This window comes from Ixodes scapularis, unplaced genomic scaffold, assembly GCF_016920785.2.
Source record: "Ixodes scapularis isolate PalLabHiFi unplaced genomic scaffold, ASM1692078v2 PGA_scaffold11__112_contigs__length_91849675, whole genome shotgun sequence".
NCBI classification, from domain to species: domain Eukaryota; kingdom Metazoa; phylum Arthropoda; class Arachnida; order Ixodida; family Ixodidae; genus Ixodes; species Ixodes scapularis.
In genome coordinates this window covers 6,590,381-6,605,319 of record NW_024609837.1, presented here as the reverse complement: position 1 = coordinate 6,605,319, position 14,939 = coordinate 6,590,381, and the positions used below count along the sequence as shown (strand labels likewise).

Here is a 14,939-nt window from a genome sequence, read left to right as displayed (position 1 = left end):
GGCTGTCAGGCTTTTTCTGCTCGATCGCTCACGAAAGATCGTCTCCTACCCTAAAGACATCTGCACTTCATCGGGCACGTCGGGAGTTTGCGCGTCACCGCGAGAAAAAGGAGATGGATTGTGCGACGAGTGTTTCTTTGCTCGTCGGGCAAATGGTGATAATAGACAGCTGTGGACGTCCATCTGAATTGTCTCGCAGGGAATACACGGTTCCCTTTGTGTGAAGCAGTATAAGTATGTGTGTTGAAGATATATGTATGCTTTACTGGGTAACTGAAGGCGCATTTTAAGTGTTGTGATGCGAGTTCTTGAAGAAATGGTGTATTATCTTAAGGATAAGGGATACCAAACCCGTTTCTTTGGTAGCTCTAATTAAGAGCGAATATTCTTCCGAAACAAGAAACCTGATACGAGGGGAAGAAGAAGTTGGTTTTCTGAACGCAAACAAATAAGACAACAGGCGCAAGATATAAGCTGTCACAACGCGTGACTAATGTATACGGTTCCTACAAAAACAGATACGGGAAGATAGAGAACGGCATACATAAATTTGCTTTCGCTCTTACAACATCCAGGCTCCAGACGAATTCTACTCGTGATAGTAAGGACAAGTGGATTTCTTATCACAAAAGCGGGAATGTGTTTTGAAAGTGTCAGAGAGTGGGAGTCATCTTCTTATGGCTATTATTTTTTTTTTATCTGAACGAAAATAGTTTTCTTAGTCGTCGCTGTTTGATTAAGTGTGCAACTGTGCGACTTGGAAAACAGCTTCAGTTGTGGAGGACGTAGTAATTAACGCCGAATGATACTGAGCTAGACGTCATCCCACTGGTAAACCGAAATAATCATTCGCAAGATTCATCACCATGGCTTTGGACTACATCGCTACAACGAGAGTAATAGCCCTGACACTTCCACTGCCAAGTATGGTTCGCCCTACTTGAATCACAGTTTATCACCGCTCGGATTACCAGTCAAGCCACAAAGGTTTATCACGTCCGGGCATAGCCTCCTAAATACTGACAAAGCCTGGCAGATCGCCACGAGAAGCGGCCGCCGAAATAGAAAAGGCGGAGCGGCAGACAACAGATGAGAGGAGAGCCACGTGACTGGCGCCTTGCTGTGGCGAGACGCCGAAACATACTACTCCCGAACGAACAAGTTTGTTTCGAGCCCTCGCCGCTGCAAAAGCTGTGCGCTGACATCCAGGTTCCCCGAGGAATGGCTCTTTGATACTCTCTGCTACCAGATCCTCGTGCTCCAAATGTGTGATCGGGCACTCTATCGCTCCGTCGTCGAACTGTCAGGCTTTTTGAGTATAGAGGAGGCTATGGTCCGGGTTACCAAATCGTGGACACAGAATAACTGAGTGATTAACCGGCAAGATAAAAAAATAAATCATTTACTGGTTCTATTGTGATCTCGCGTAGAAGCGCGTAGACCGAGCTCCGCGGTCCAGTGCTCGCACTCCTGTTATTTCTTTTTTTTTTTTTTTGCTTTATTTATCTTTGGAGGTACGCTACAATACTCCGAACCGAGCGCCAATCTAAACTATATGTGTTTTCCTATAACAAAGGGGTTTGACAGGCAGGGCCAGCTTCAAAATATCTATTTTGTAACCACGCATCGCATTCCTCACGGCAACGGCGCATGTCGTAAGTGCGATCCCAAGTAAATCGACTAATCGTTGTCTCTTTATTTTCTTTCTCTCCCCAGAAGCGGCCAGTCCCTCGGAAGATCGGCGCGAGAAATCCCGGACACCGGACTCCGAAGACCTGATGAGCTCTGACGAGGGCAGCTTCCCGTCCCTGCTGCTGCGGCGGCTGCCCCCCGACGGGCACGAGTTCCCGAATGCGTACAGCGAGCCATCCCTGGTCCTCAAGGACCCGCCGTCTGATGACGTCCCGCTGAAGAAACCGGTGCACGTCTACGAAGACTCCGGCATCTTCTCGGACGACCCGTTGTCCTCGCTTTCCGCTTCAGAAGGAGAAGAAAAGACGAAGGTCGCGGTGACCAAGTCGAACAAGGAGAGTCGGCAGGGCGACGGGCGGGCCGTCGCGGACGTGGGCCAGACGGACGGAACGAGCTCCGACGACAGGGAGACTGAGTCTCCCGCTGGGACGCCTCCCGTCGGGGAGAGTATCGAACCGGCCAAAGAAGACGGGACACAGCCGACCACGTTCGCGTCGATGCCTTTACCTGTGCCGCTGCCGCAGTACTGTTCCCCGCTGATGCCGGACCGACGGGCTTCGGCCGAGGCCACGCAGAAGAGGTACTCCGGGATGTTGGCGTCTATGCTCGAGACGACCAAGTTCGGAACCAAGCTGAAGGGGCTCGTCATTCCGGATAAGCCGAAGTCCTCATCCACTGTCACCAAGACGATGCCGGTGATTGTCAGCAATCCTATCCCGTCTTCGGTGGTTCTTCTGGAAGACGCCAAGCCCAGGAGAGAGTTGTCGCCGCCACCGAAGCATACCACCCTCCTGGCGGACCCTCCATGGAAGGCCAAGGAAACCTCTGACGTGCCAAAATACTCACCCGCCTTCAAGCGGCGTTCCCTCCAGGTGTCCAAGTCTCTGGAGGGGCCGTCGCTGCGTACTGGTGCTCAAAACGGGTTCCAGTTCTCGCTGACGCACAGCAAGCCGGTGACTCCTGTCCTGCCTGAGACTCCCGTTATGTCGCCACCTCCCCTAAGTTACACATCTTCCGGGACCAGGTCCAGGTCCAACAGCAGCTCATCGACGTTTTCAAACCCGTCAAGCAGCGGATGTTCCCTGGAGACAACGAGGAAGAGCAGGCTGGATTCCTTCGGCGTGACGGAGGTTGATCAGAACCAACCAGTGATTACGGCTGTCGAGTCTGTGGCGAATGGCACATCCTACACGCAGTCGCCACTTCTGGAAAGGTACCTCTCTAGCTCCAGCTATGATAACAAAACCGCGGATGCGAGAGTTACGAGGCAATGCAGCGTGAAGAGCACCTCTTCCTCTGATTCTCGAGCTGAAAAAAAATCTTTCACAAACGGTGATGTGCCAAGTTCTAAATACGGTCGGCAACGCAAAAACTCTGCCGAAATGAAGCGCCTTAGCTCTGTCGGATCAACGGAATCTCTGACAAAAGCGACAACTACAGTGAGCAGCTGTAGTAGCCCTCCGAAACAAACACGGTCCCCTAACACCGAGACGAAATGTGACGAAAGCGTGAAATCCTCAAAAACGTGGGAGGTTACGTCTCTTAAGGATTCCAAGAAAAAGTTCCGCTCTATGGACGACCGTAGCTGGAACTCTCAGTTCAGGCGGCACTCGTACGAGCAACCTGCTTACTCTGTAAGGGTGAGCAGCAGTTCGAGCTTGAACATCGATCAGAAGGCAAAGTCCTTCGACTCTAAAGAAAGTCCCAGCGAAGCATGGCAGAAGAGCGTCCGAGCCAGTCAGTTGGGCCAGCAGAAGACGGTACTTAAGAAGACAATTGACAGCGCCGACAGCGCAAAGAGTTTCAAAGCCCTTGCCCAGAAGTGGGAACAAAGGTCCCAAGATGCCCAGGTAAATTACATTCACCCGATCAAGAAGGACACAACGACCGTCGTCAACGGAAAAGCGCCAGTTTCGGTCTCGCCCACGGCTCAGCGACACCATACGTCCACCAACGGAAGAGCGACAGGTTCAAACTCTCCAGATGCCACCTCTGTGCAGCTGCGCTCCCCGAGGTCCCCAATTTCGAGACCATCCTCCATGTACGAAGAAAGAGACAAGCCAAGGCTGAGCCCAGAATGGACGGAAGCCCCATCCTCTTCGTACCTGCGAAGCAAACCCGCGGAACGACCGGTCAGCGTAGCCTACCGAAGCACGAAGAACTGCTCGTCGTACCTCAGCGTGAACGACATCAAGAAGGCATTCGAATCGGAGGTCGCCAAAGTCCCTCCTCGTACGCTCGCTTCGCTGAGGGTCATGAGATCGGAGCAGCAGTTGCCGCTTCCGGAGCACCGTCGGTTCTCGTCCATCGACTCCAACGACTCCGGTAACAGCACGGCCTCCAGGGAGCAGTATTCCTCGATGACGTCTCTCGCCTCGACGAGCAGTCTGATTTCGCCGCAAGAGCTGCAGCAGCTCATCGACGAGGCGAACCAGTCGTTGGACGAAGCTGGAGCCTCTGGGCACGATATTCACGTGGTCATCCTCCATAAGGACTCTCCAACGAGCGGGCTGGGTGTCACTCTTGCTGGCGGCTCGGACTACGAGACGAAGGAAATTACGGTAAATTACGCACGACACTCGTCGAGATCTTGTTTTCTAGCTTTGCATTTTGTAACGATGCTAACGTTACTGTAAACTTGGGATTTATTTAAACGGATCTTGATTGGCAGATATTCACCTACTCTTGCTCTCTAACCAGAGTGTCGAACCGGAACCGAACCGACCCGTTATTTTAGCCGAACCGGAACTGAACCGAACCGAAATCTTTGCCGCCATCTTGGAACTGAGCCGGAATTTAACCGGAAAAAAATAGAACGGTAAGGCGCTTCAAAACGCTCGCGGTAATTTTTTTAATTTTTTTTTTATTTTACAAAATGAGTGTTTGAGAAATATAAATTGACATATGTATGATTATGTAGTGATCACATTGTCATATGTATAAAAAATTGTTTTTTTTTATTCGAAAGCATTAACTGTCTCATGGAGTGGAGCCGGCAGTGTCTGCAATCGCAAAAGAATGCGAAAGAAATGCCCACTCACCCATTGGCTAAGCGAAACGGGTCCTAGATAGCCATTGGCGGTGTCATATGCCGGATCGGCCTACCAGGTGGCTGGGGACGAGAGTAAGCGAAAAAGGTCTATAGACCAACACGCTGTTTACAAACAAGCCGGCGTTTGTCCACACCAGGTGTGGGCACTGCGCGTGCGCAGAAACCGAATTCCCGTGAACTGAAGGGTCTGCGCATGCGCACTGCCGTCGACAGCGCCACCGCAGATGAGTGACGTCAGGGCCGCGTGTTGGTCTATACGCGTTCGCAAGTCAGACTTCAGGGCGCTGCCATCTTGCTCGACTGGGGTGCTCTCGGACACGCCCTAATCCAATTACGAAGCCTTGCTAAGGCGTCATAATCGGATCATGGCCGTGCCCAAGCGCACCCCATTGGGCAAGATGGCGGCGCCCTGAGACCGGACTTTCAAACGTGTTATAGCTGTCGACACCAACCTTGCAGCGTTAGTGCCCCCCGAATTTCTGAGGGGAACCCAAATGTTGGGGCCCCTTATTTGAAAACTCTCTATTGTGTTGTAAAACTTCTTCTGCTCCGCATCTTCGGCACAAACCAGAAAGCTCGGTCCCGGAAACTAAGCTTGCGAAAGCACTGCCAGAAAGCGTAAGCGTTATCGTTGTGCCAAACGCCTCGCGCCGTTCCTCACGACGCTGCACTAAGCAAGAATAATTTTGTTTCTCGAATAAATGGCTTGCACTGAGCGCGAACTTTCTGCAGCATGCATATTGCAGCACAGGATTTGATTTTCTCAGCAGCTAGCAAAAGTTGGTGTCCAAATAATAAAGTTGCGCAGTAAATACACTCTAAAAGAGTCTGTGCGTCTACTTTCACGCTCAACACTCGGAGAGCCAATCACCGCAACTTACGAACTTACGGAGGCAGCTCAGCGAATGATGATGCCGAAACATATGTTTAGACCAAAAAGGGCAGACTGAGTTGTGACATTAAGCAATGCAAGCGTGACGTTTTGCGTTGCTTAATGTCACAACTCAGACTGCATTTTTTGGTGTAAACATGTTTCGGCACCGTCATTCGCTGAGCTGCCACCGTAAGTTGCGGTGATTGGCTCTCCGAGTGTTGTGCATGAAAGTAGACGCACACACATGTTTTAGAGTGTATAGCAGTCCTGCGATGGTGTGCGGCAGCCTACTGAAATGTTAAAGAGCGCATGACTGATAAAGCAGAGTTACAAAGTTAGTGCCCAAAACAAGTGCACGTAACATAACATTAGCCTCCCGAGACAGCTTTTTGCGAAGTTTCGAGCTCGTGCAAGCCAATGCCCAATTGTGATTTATATTTGAAATATATTGCCTGTCCTTCGCGCTATTTATGTATATTTAGGAATATTTTTTTACATTCATCTCTATGTAATATTTTTTGCAGTAAGACGTTGCGTATGGGATTATTGAGAAGAATACAATTTATTATCTCTCTTTCTGCACATTTTGTGTATTTTCCTTCAGATGTATTATGTGAGCACACAGTCCTTTTCGGCATACCCCACGACTCGGTGTTTTACAGTGCCAAATGACGAACAATAAAACAACTCAACAGCTGGCGTATTTTCGAGTATCGTCCTCCCGTGTCGGTCTCAAGCAGTTATGTGAACTTCGTACGGTCAAATCTATTGATGATAATAAAAATATATTCAATCACTTACCGAAGATTTGAGAAAGTAAATAAAGGGCCGATCACCTTAAAGATATACTTCATAAGTAAATGCACCCCCAAATTATCTCAAATATAGTCTGCAAATCTTTTCCGGCGTTTTTATCCTCGATAGTCACGTATATATTTACCTTCTCAAACATACCGACGTCTGCTATTGCCTCATTTAGGGGATGGACAACAATCTTATACGTGTGTGGGCTGGACAAAAACAGAGAACCCAGGTGCGCACGGAGGAACTATGACGATTGCACGCACAGACCGCTAGAAAACGACCAATTAAGTATTTGCTATGTCGAGTAGAGCATGAAATACTACTTTCTTCTATTGAACAAAAAATCGCCAATTAGCAAAGGTGACGCTTATTTTAGTATCGAATTGACTGGTATCTTGTCAAGAATAAACCCCAACTGCCAAGCTAGGCCTAATATGTTCACTTGGGTACGCGCTGTATTTGGACAAATTTTATCTGAATACGAAAATGCGAAAATATTATGAAGAACATGTTTGATTACTTTTTAGTCTTTACTGCATGATTATTCGTCTGGATCACGGTGCTGAATGTAAACAATGTTGGTCAGAAAAACAAGAGTTGTGATTGCCGCTCAGTGTTTCTATAAATGGTAGACGAAAGGGCTTGCCCTAAAACTTTCGTTACATTTTTTTTTTAAATATAATTCTTTTAGCTCAGCTGCGCCATCATCATATATATTGTGAAACATATTTCGCAACCAAGATTTCACGATATATATGGCGAAGAGGTGCCCATCTTATGGTTTTATGCATTGCAATTAATTCCCAAGTTCAAGAACACAACTAGGGTTCAACTTTTAATACTGCGACGTAAAGTCGCACCAATCGCGGGTATTTTAGGCGAGCTTCCAGACCTAGGGATAACCTTTCGATTCAGGTAACATATATGCGACTGAGGTTCAGTCGCATAAACAGAACGTTTTGTATGATTATCTAGATCGTTTTCAGCTTTGACGAAATGAAATAGCGCGATTTTCTATTTTTGGTACCTGAAAATAAACGTGGATTTTACGAATGATGAAAATCTATATAGTTACTCATTTAGCCGTTCAAATAGTGCCTATTGCCAAGAAAACGCGGAAAATATATTCTCAATTTAGCGGTTCAAACCGGTTCGAACTGTTATTTTTGCTTCCCGAAACTGAACCGAAAGTCGTGAATCTGAACCCAAATCGAACCTATAAAAATTTCGGTTCGACACTCTGCCTCTTCATCAGCAATCAGCAAATCTAAGAACTTAGGTGCTGCGTGTACCCAGTTCTTACAAATCTTAAGAGTACCAAAGAATTCCTTAAGCTTTTTCTTGTTGTGCACTACGTATCAACAAACGTCCTGAGGCAGTTTCAACAAAAACAACTAACTGAAGCATTGTTTCGCTCTTTTCAAGTAGTACTCACTAAAGTCATAGTGAAAGTGTTTAAGTATCTTTTCATATTCTCACCCTTCTCCTCCATCACAAGGTAGCCATCTGGGACAATATCCAGGTTAACCTCTTTGTTTTTTGTTCATTTTCCTCTAGGCTCTACGTTGGTCACTGGGAAGCAATATTTCTAGTAATGCGCGTAACATTTTGCACGCCTGAATATTTTATTCATTTATATTAAATAATATTTGAATTATTCGGAGTAAATAATCATGCGTTTAACACATATTTTTGTACTCTGGAAGCCACGAGAAACACTCTGCTATTCCAACCGCTATTCACACACCCGTACCTTTGACTCTAAATTTGCACATTTCGCTCTTTCGCTGACGTACCTTCACTCGCAGGTGCACAAGGTGATCGCAGGCGGGCTCGCCGACCGGGACGGTCGCATTCGAAAGTCGGATCGGATCCTGTCCATCAACGGGAAGACGATGAAGAACGTGACCCACAAGGATGCCATCGACATCCTCAAATCTCCGAGGCAGGAGGTGGTGCTGGTCCTGTCCAGGGAGGGCCGACAGTCGGTCCGAACGACGCCCAACATCAGCAGGGCCTCCAGCCTCTCCTCGGTCCTAGACGTCGTCGACGAGCCGGAGGTGGCCCCCACCACCGCCGCTGAAGCTCAACAAGCGCCGGCACCGACGAAGCAGGGTGCGTGTAACCTGGGGTCACCCGGACGCCTATTCGACACTCGGAACAAATTCGTTGCTGCTCGTCTCACTGACAGCTTACGAGACACACGCCGTTGCGAGCCCCAAAGACTTTATGATCCTTCCTTAGTCAAGAACAAATCAAGAAGAGGTATGAGCCCAGTAAGAGACGGCCTGCGTTTTCTGAACTGTCAGATATTATGCAGTTTCTGACAAACTAAGAAACTTCGGCTGTTTCAACCCATGAACGATAGCAGATTCTCAGAAACAGTAAAGTCCTGGGAAAGTAGCGCCATCGCCTTCCCTACCTGCTAGCCGGACACAAACGGATACAAACCTACAGACGACCAAAACCTCGCGAGCCGATTGGCTAATCTGTTTACGTCGCCATGAAAATCGCCATCTCGCTCCATTCAAATCTTGGAAGCTTCCAGAAGGTCGTTCTAAACCAGCCGCGCCAAGATCACCATGGAGCATCATCGTACTGGAAGCGTACGTTAATTCCGTGCCACTATAAGCGTCTTCGGCACTGTGTATGCAATCTACTTATCAATGGTTCCCACCTCCACGGATACCTTACAATTGTATATATTGTTCTTGCGTATTTCAAAACAGCAAAATTATTTTCCAGTGCCTCCAAGCACCGACACAGCATGTGCTGGTGGTACGAAGATGTACGCTTTTTTCGCCGGTATGTGGATAGCGCGAAATCTTGGTATACAAGAAACGTCTCTATAAAGCTACCCGTCAACAGGGAATTTAGATCGGCTCACAAAGAACGGAGAGGTCAAGGAGAAATTGCTCATTTCACGAACCAAGATGGCAACCAGATGGGGAGCTTGGCGCTACTTTCCCACGGTCCAGTTACTTTAAGAAACAACAAAGCTCTGCCCTGTGCTCAAATCCGTCTTGGAATATGTCTCAATGGCTGAAGGGTGCTAAGACGGCCGGAACTAGCTACCCAAGCAGCACGTATTTTGGCCAAGCAATGGCCAACGGCTGGTAATGGTCCTGTGGCCAGTGGCCAAAGAGTGGCTATTCATTGGCCAATGCTTGGCCAATGGCTAATGGCCAGTGGCCATTGGCCACTGGCCAGAGGAAGGCCAATCTCTGGCCACTCTCTAACCACTGGCCAAAGGACCATTGCCAGCCATTGGCCAATGCTTGGCCAACCCTGTGCTGCTTGGGTACGCTCTCTTATAGGGAAGCTGAAACACTTCATTAAAAAAAAATGAGGTAGAGGCATAGTTTTACCCCGTGAATCTGAACATCAGGTTCGTTTTCCCCGAAGATGTAACTAAACGCGGGAAAACACGAAAATCCTCCGACCAGTCGTGACGTCATGATTGGATCTTTCGGCGGCCAGGCGCGTGTCGCTCGAGGACCGGAGGTGCAATTGCAAGCTTGCTATAGTCGGTGACAGGTCAAGAACGAAGTAGAAGCACCTCCCACCTCTTTTCACTTCAGCGGAGCGAACGCTGGAGTGGAGGCGACGTCCTCTCCACCGTTCGCTACGCTGAAGTGGAAAGGGGTGGGAGGACCTGCCACTTCGTTCTCCGCACTCGCACCAGTCGTGACGTCTTTCTTTCGCCCTTCTTAAAACCGCTGAAGGCCCTCCTTCCCGGAGCGTGACGTTAAAAAAATTAGTTTTCGGAATCTCCGCTCGCCCGCATCTTTAGCGACTATAAAAGCGCGAGAAGCAGGCAATTTGCTCTCCTCATACGGCGAGCAAGCGTTTTAAAATCCGCGCGCCGGAACGCAAAGAAAGGGCACGCCAATCGAAAGCAACACAAAGAGCGCGTAGAAAACACGCGATGACAAAAAAAAATCAATCAATGTTTACTTGGACATATATCTAAAGTACAAATGTCCTTGAGTTTCGGATAAAGGAGACCAAAGTGTCTCCTGACGAGGCCATCACCTCGGGTTTGCACATCAGACAGCAAAACGTGCTCATAAAAAAAAGTATACAGTACATTTCTAGGTTTACCTAGCACAAGCGCATTGCGAGGGGCGCCAACAGCTCAATTGATAAGCAATAAGAAGGAAATCAAAACACACACGATAAAGACATTACGCACAGAAAAGAGATGGTCATTGTCGAGTTACTGTTGAAATATTCAAATCGATTTTATTAGTTATAACTAAGAGTAGACAAAAGAAAGAATGCTATAGTTTTTTTTTAATTGATAGATGGCTCTACTTTCTCGAGCACATTCAATTAGCGAAGGGTGCATATTGCATTAGGCTCTACTTTGATTATCAACAGTTTGGATACCATAGTTTGTAAGAGCCTGGACCCCACCAAGGATATGATGCGTAGGTTCTATGCCATATTGTTTGATAGATATTTTTTGGGCAAAATAAGTGAAGTTGTGCTTAACTTTGTAATATATTAAAGTAGCTAGGCAGAGACTATAAAGCTCAGAAAATGATAATATGACAAGTGTCTTATATATGCATCTGTTATCAACAGTTTTACGAACAAACATTGTTTCTAGGGCTTCTCAGAAAATGGTAATATGACAAGTTTCTTATATATTCATCTGTTTTCAAGAGTTTTACGAATAAACTTTGTTTGTAGGGCTTTTTTTTTTTTTTTGAAGCGAAAGAAGTCGATACGAATCAGTCTTATCGCACGCACCCCAGACAAGATGACAATGCGCAAGGTGCGAGTGAACTAAGGAGAAGTATAATTGTTTTTTTTACGCTCAGTGATAGCAGGTATTTTAACCGGTATACAAATCTAATAGATATGGCCGTTTTTATTCGTACGTTGTTAATTGGATCAGTCCAATTTAAATCAGTTTTAAAGGACACCCCTAAAAATTTACCGGCGTTTTCTGTGTAATTTTACAAGTGTCGATGAACAACGCTGTCATAATGCAAAGGCTTATTGTTTGGATGAAAAATTATTAATTTTGTTTTTTATACATTTAAGTCAATTTTGTTTATGCTAAGCCAAATTGGTAGCTGACTGAGCCATACATTTCAACACCGTTCGAGAAAAACAAGATCTGTACCTGAAAAGAAAAAAAAACATGTTGGTATCATCAGCGTATAAAATTATATCAGGAGTTGAGGGGCTGTTAACACTATCATTTATGTACAGGATAAAAAGTAACGGGGCCCAGAATGGACCCCTGTGATACGAAATATTTTACTACACTTATCTCGGATTGAATTTCAAGTTGCTGCTGCACGAATGCCATCATGCCTATTTTTTATAAAAATTTCGTGCTTAATAGAGTCGAATGCTTTACAGAAGTCGAGAAAAGTCCCGACAGTAAAGAGTTTTTGTTCAATGTTATCAAGTATAAGTTCTTTAAGGTCTAATATTACGGTTTCAGTCGATTTACCTGTTTGAAATCCATATTGCTGTTTACTAACTACTTTTCTTTTTGAGCCTCTAAAAAATCGTACATTCTTTTGTATATAATACACTCCGCATTTTTAGTAAAAAAACAAGAGCACAAAGATTGGCCTATAGTGGCCGAGGTCATTCTTGTTTCCACCTTTATAATTTATCGAAACAGGCGCAAATGTAATTTTCTTGAGAAAGATGCCAGGAGATTAGCATTCGGTTACAAATGCAAACAAGTGGCGATGTGATAAAAGCGATAGCAATCATAATCGAGCGCTGATATCGTCGTCGCCGGGCGAGCACGTATTTTTAATGCTTTTACGATGGATGTATTTTCTTGTCCTGTCCTAGGCGTTAGAAGCAAAGAATCATAGTAAGTAGCACCTCTTCCAAGAAACGCTCGTTAACATAATTCATAAGTGACACGCCAGAGAAAACAGTTCACTTATGTGCAATGCAAAAAACAGTCGCGTTTTTTTTTTTTTTTGTCTTTTATCATATTATTGACAGCTGCCCAGAGAAGTTTTGGGTTATGAATAATTGGGGAAAATTTATTTTTATACTATGCAGATTTTACCTTTTTGTGAACCATGTTTAATTTGCTTTGATAGTTTTTCATTCGACTAGCCGAGCCTGGTCTCTTGTTTCTAAGAATCGGTAAAACCGACACTTTTTCCGTTTAATACGTTTAAATAATGCTGATGTAATCCATTCTTTCTTTGCCCTTTCTGTACTTTTCAACAAGAACACGTGGAAATGCGATGTTCTATTTTTAAGTGTTTTTTTTTTTTTTAGGACGATGTTGACGGGTAAGGCTCATTATATATTTCGTCCCAGTTTGCTTCGGCCATCAATGTACAAAACTGAGAGATGCTGTTAGAATTAGTTATACGTCGCGTAAACCTAATCGTTTCCAGTTGTCTTTTTTATATTACGAAAATTAAAGCAAGTGATCACTTACTGCAAACGAGAGACTCCCGGCATACTCTTCTCCTTAGGCAAATTTTTAAAGCATACATCATTTAACGTTTTTGAACGTTGACCGATCGTGTCGGTAGGTCAAAAACGTTTTCACATCCGTATAAGAGCATTAGTTCAAGTACCTTTATTCGGATGGAGTTTTTTGCAACACTGTGCCATTTATTTAGAAATGACTCAGCTTTTTTTTAACATGTCCGTATTACTGTGGCAAGGACGGTACGGTAGAAGTACAGCAGCATCATGATGGACTATACTAATTGCTTCAAGGTCATTTCGTAGAACAGTGTATTCGCACAAAATACCGAAGAAAAATTTTTTTTTTAAGTATAGGATACTCCACTTCCACGTTTCTTTTCTCGAAATACAGACTTAGTTGCGTACTCAGATGTCTCTGTGTGGCATCGGTACCACTGGCGTACCAGGTTTCTGTAAACACTATAATATCAAAGCGACGTGAAAGCTGCTAGAGATCAACCTTGATTTCTTCACATTTATTTCTAAGGCTTTGGACATTTAGGTGATAAAAAGCAAAAACTTGACGAGAGCCATTATTGTTTCTTTTCAACGAGTCATTAAAAGATTCATGCGAAAAGTAATAAGAAATGGTTGTTGCTAGTTACAAAAGAGTTAACAAAGACAAGAGGGCATTTACGCTGTCTTGTTTATATCATCTTCAGAAGCAATCCTTATCGCACGGGCGTTTGGCTCTTCCCTTACAATAACTTTTCCCTCAAAATACCACCCGAAACGGTTCACGTTTCGTGAACCGTTTCGTCAGCTTCTTGTTTAGTCCAATCAGAGTCTGGTCGGTGGGAGACCAAAGCAAGTGGGCGCATTTGTGGGTGATCAAATGCACGAGGTGAGCGAGGATCAGACCAACTTTCTCACCGTATAATCTCCGACAGTAGAAACGCAGGTTAAACATTTTACACCCGAAATAACCGTATCCGCTGTGGCACTAAATACGACAGCGCAGGCTCTTTATTTAAAGATCTAGACATATTGTCAGCTTCGTTATTCGCTGAGCGATGTGCTCTACCAAGTGCTTTGCGGGACACTCCAGATTTCTTACAGCGTAGTCTGTTTATAGAGACATGTTCCATTAACCACGTCAAAAGCTTAAATGCCACATGCTACGAGTTTATTACGTAGAAATCACTCGTTATTTTACCATTTTTAAGGGGGTTTGGCAACATTGAATTGTCACTTTCGCTTGTCACTTGTCTCCTTTTTTCTCATTACGTTCGAGTGGTATTCTCACATCACAAAAACGCATCTGTCGTGTGGCACTATGACTTACTTGTCTACCGTGACTCGTCAAATGGCAGCTCACGAACAATAAACCTAGGGACGATGGATGTGTGAGGCTTAATCTTTCCCTCAAATCGCAAAGTGCACTTCGACTAACGAGGCGGTATTTATCCCGTTTCAGAGAAAATTGTCCTGGTGAAAGATGGTCTCGGCTTAGGGTTCACGCTCGAAGGTGGCAAGGATTCTCCACTGGGTGACAAGCCGCTAGTCATCAAAAGGATTTTCAGAGGTGAGCCTGACTTCTTTGAGCTTTGGAAATAATAAAGGCCGGCTCACTTATTTCCGTTCGAATGTGATCGACTGCATTGCGACCACTTGCCACAAACACACTGGTTCAAACCATAGGGTAGCCATGCCACGCTCCCCAACTAGATTCGAATCATTTTTTCGCCTTGCGCTCGAAATAATTCTTACGACTTATAAGCGACCATTTCTCACATATCACACGTAGATCTGATGTCGCATACAAAGCAAAACGCTCTGTTTAGCTATAAGCAGATCGGAAGTATTTCAGGGCTCCCTAAGAAATAATGCCTCTGTTTGTTTGTTTTATTTTTTTTTTTTATGTATGCGGTTACACGCGGTTGATACTCAATCGATCACACTCAAAGGGAAGTGTGTGAACCAGCCATGAAAGTAAACCTTTCTGATACGGCTTGTAGGAAGAGGAGGTGTGTGTGTCTTTCTCTGTGAGTTAGGGAGAGGGCGCCACAGTATTTCTGTTTTCAGTTTCCTCCAGAAACTTTA

General features: G+C 45.4%; 1 protein-coding gene across 1 annotated transcript in view; it reads left to right on the top strand.

Moving 5' to 3' along the window:
* The window catches only part of LOC8027301 (pro-interleukin-16), a 107,077-nt gene that overhangs the window by 82,912 nt on the left and 9,226 nt on the right, over positions 1-14,939 (top strand). The window contains exons 4-6 of the mRNA XM_040216581.3: positions 1,717-4,253; positions 8,231-8,537; positions 14,314-14,421. Of these exons, the coding sequence (XP_040072515.3) occupies positions 1,717-4,253; positions 8,231-8,537; positions 14,314-14,421 (2,952 nt within the window). The remainder of the gene's footprint in view (positions 1-1,716; positions 4,254-8,230; positions 8,538-14,313; positions 14,422-14,939) is intronic.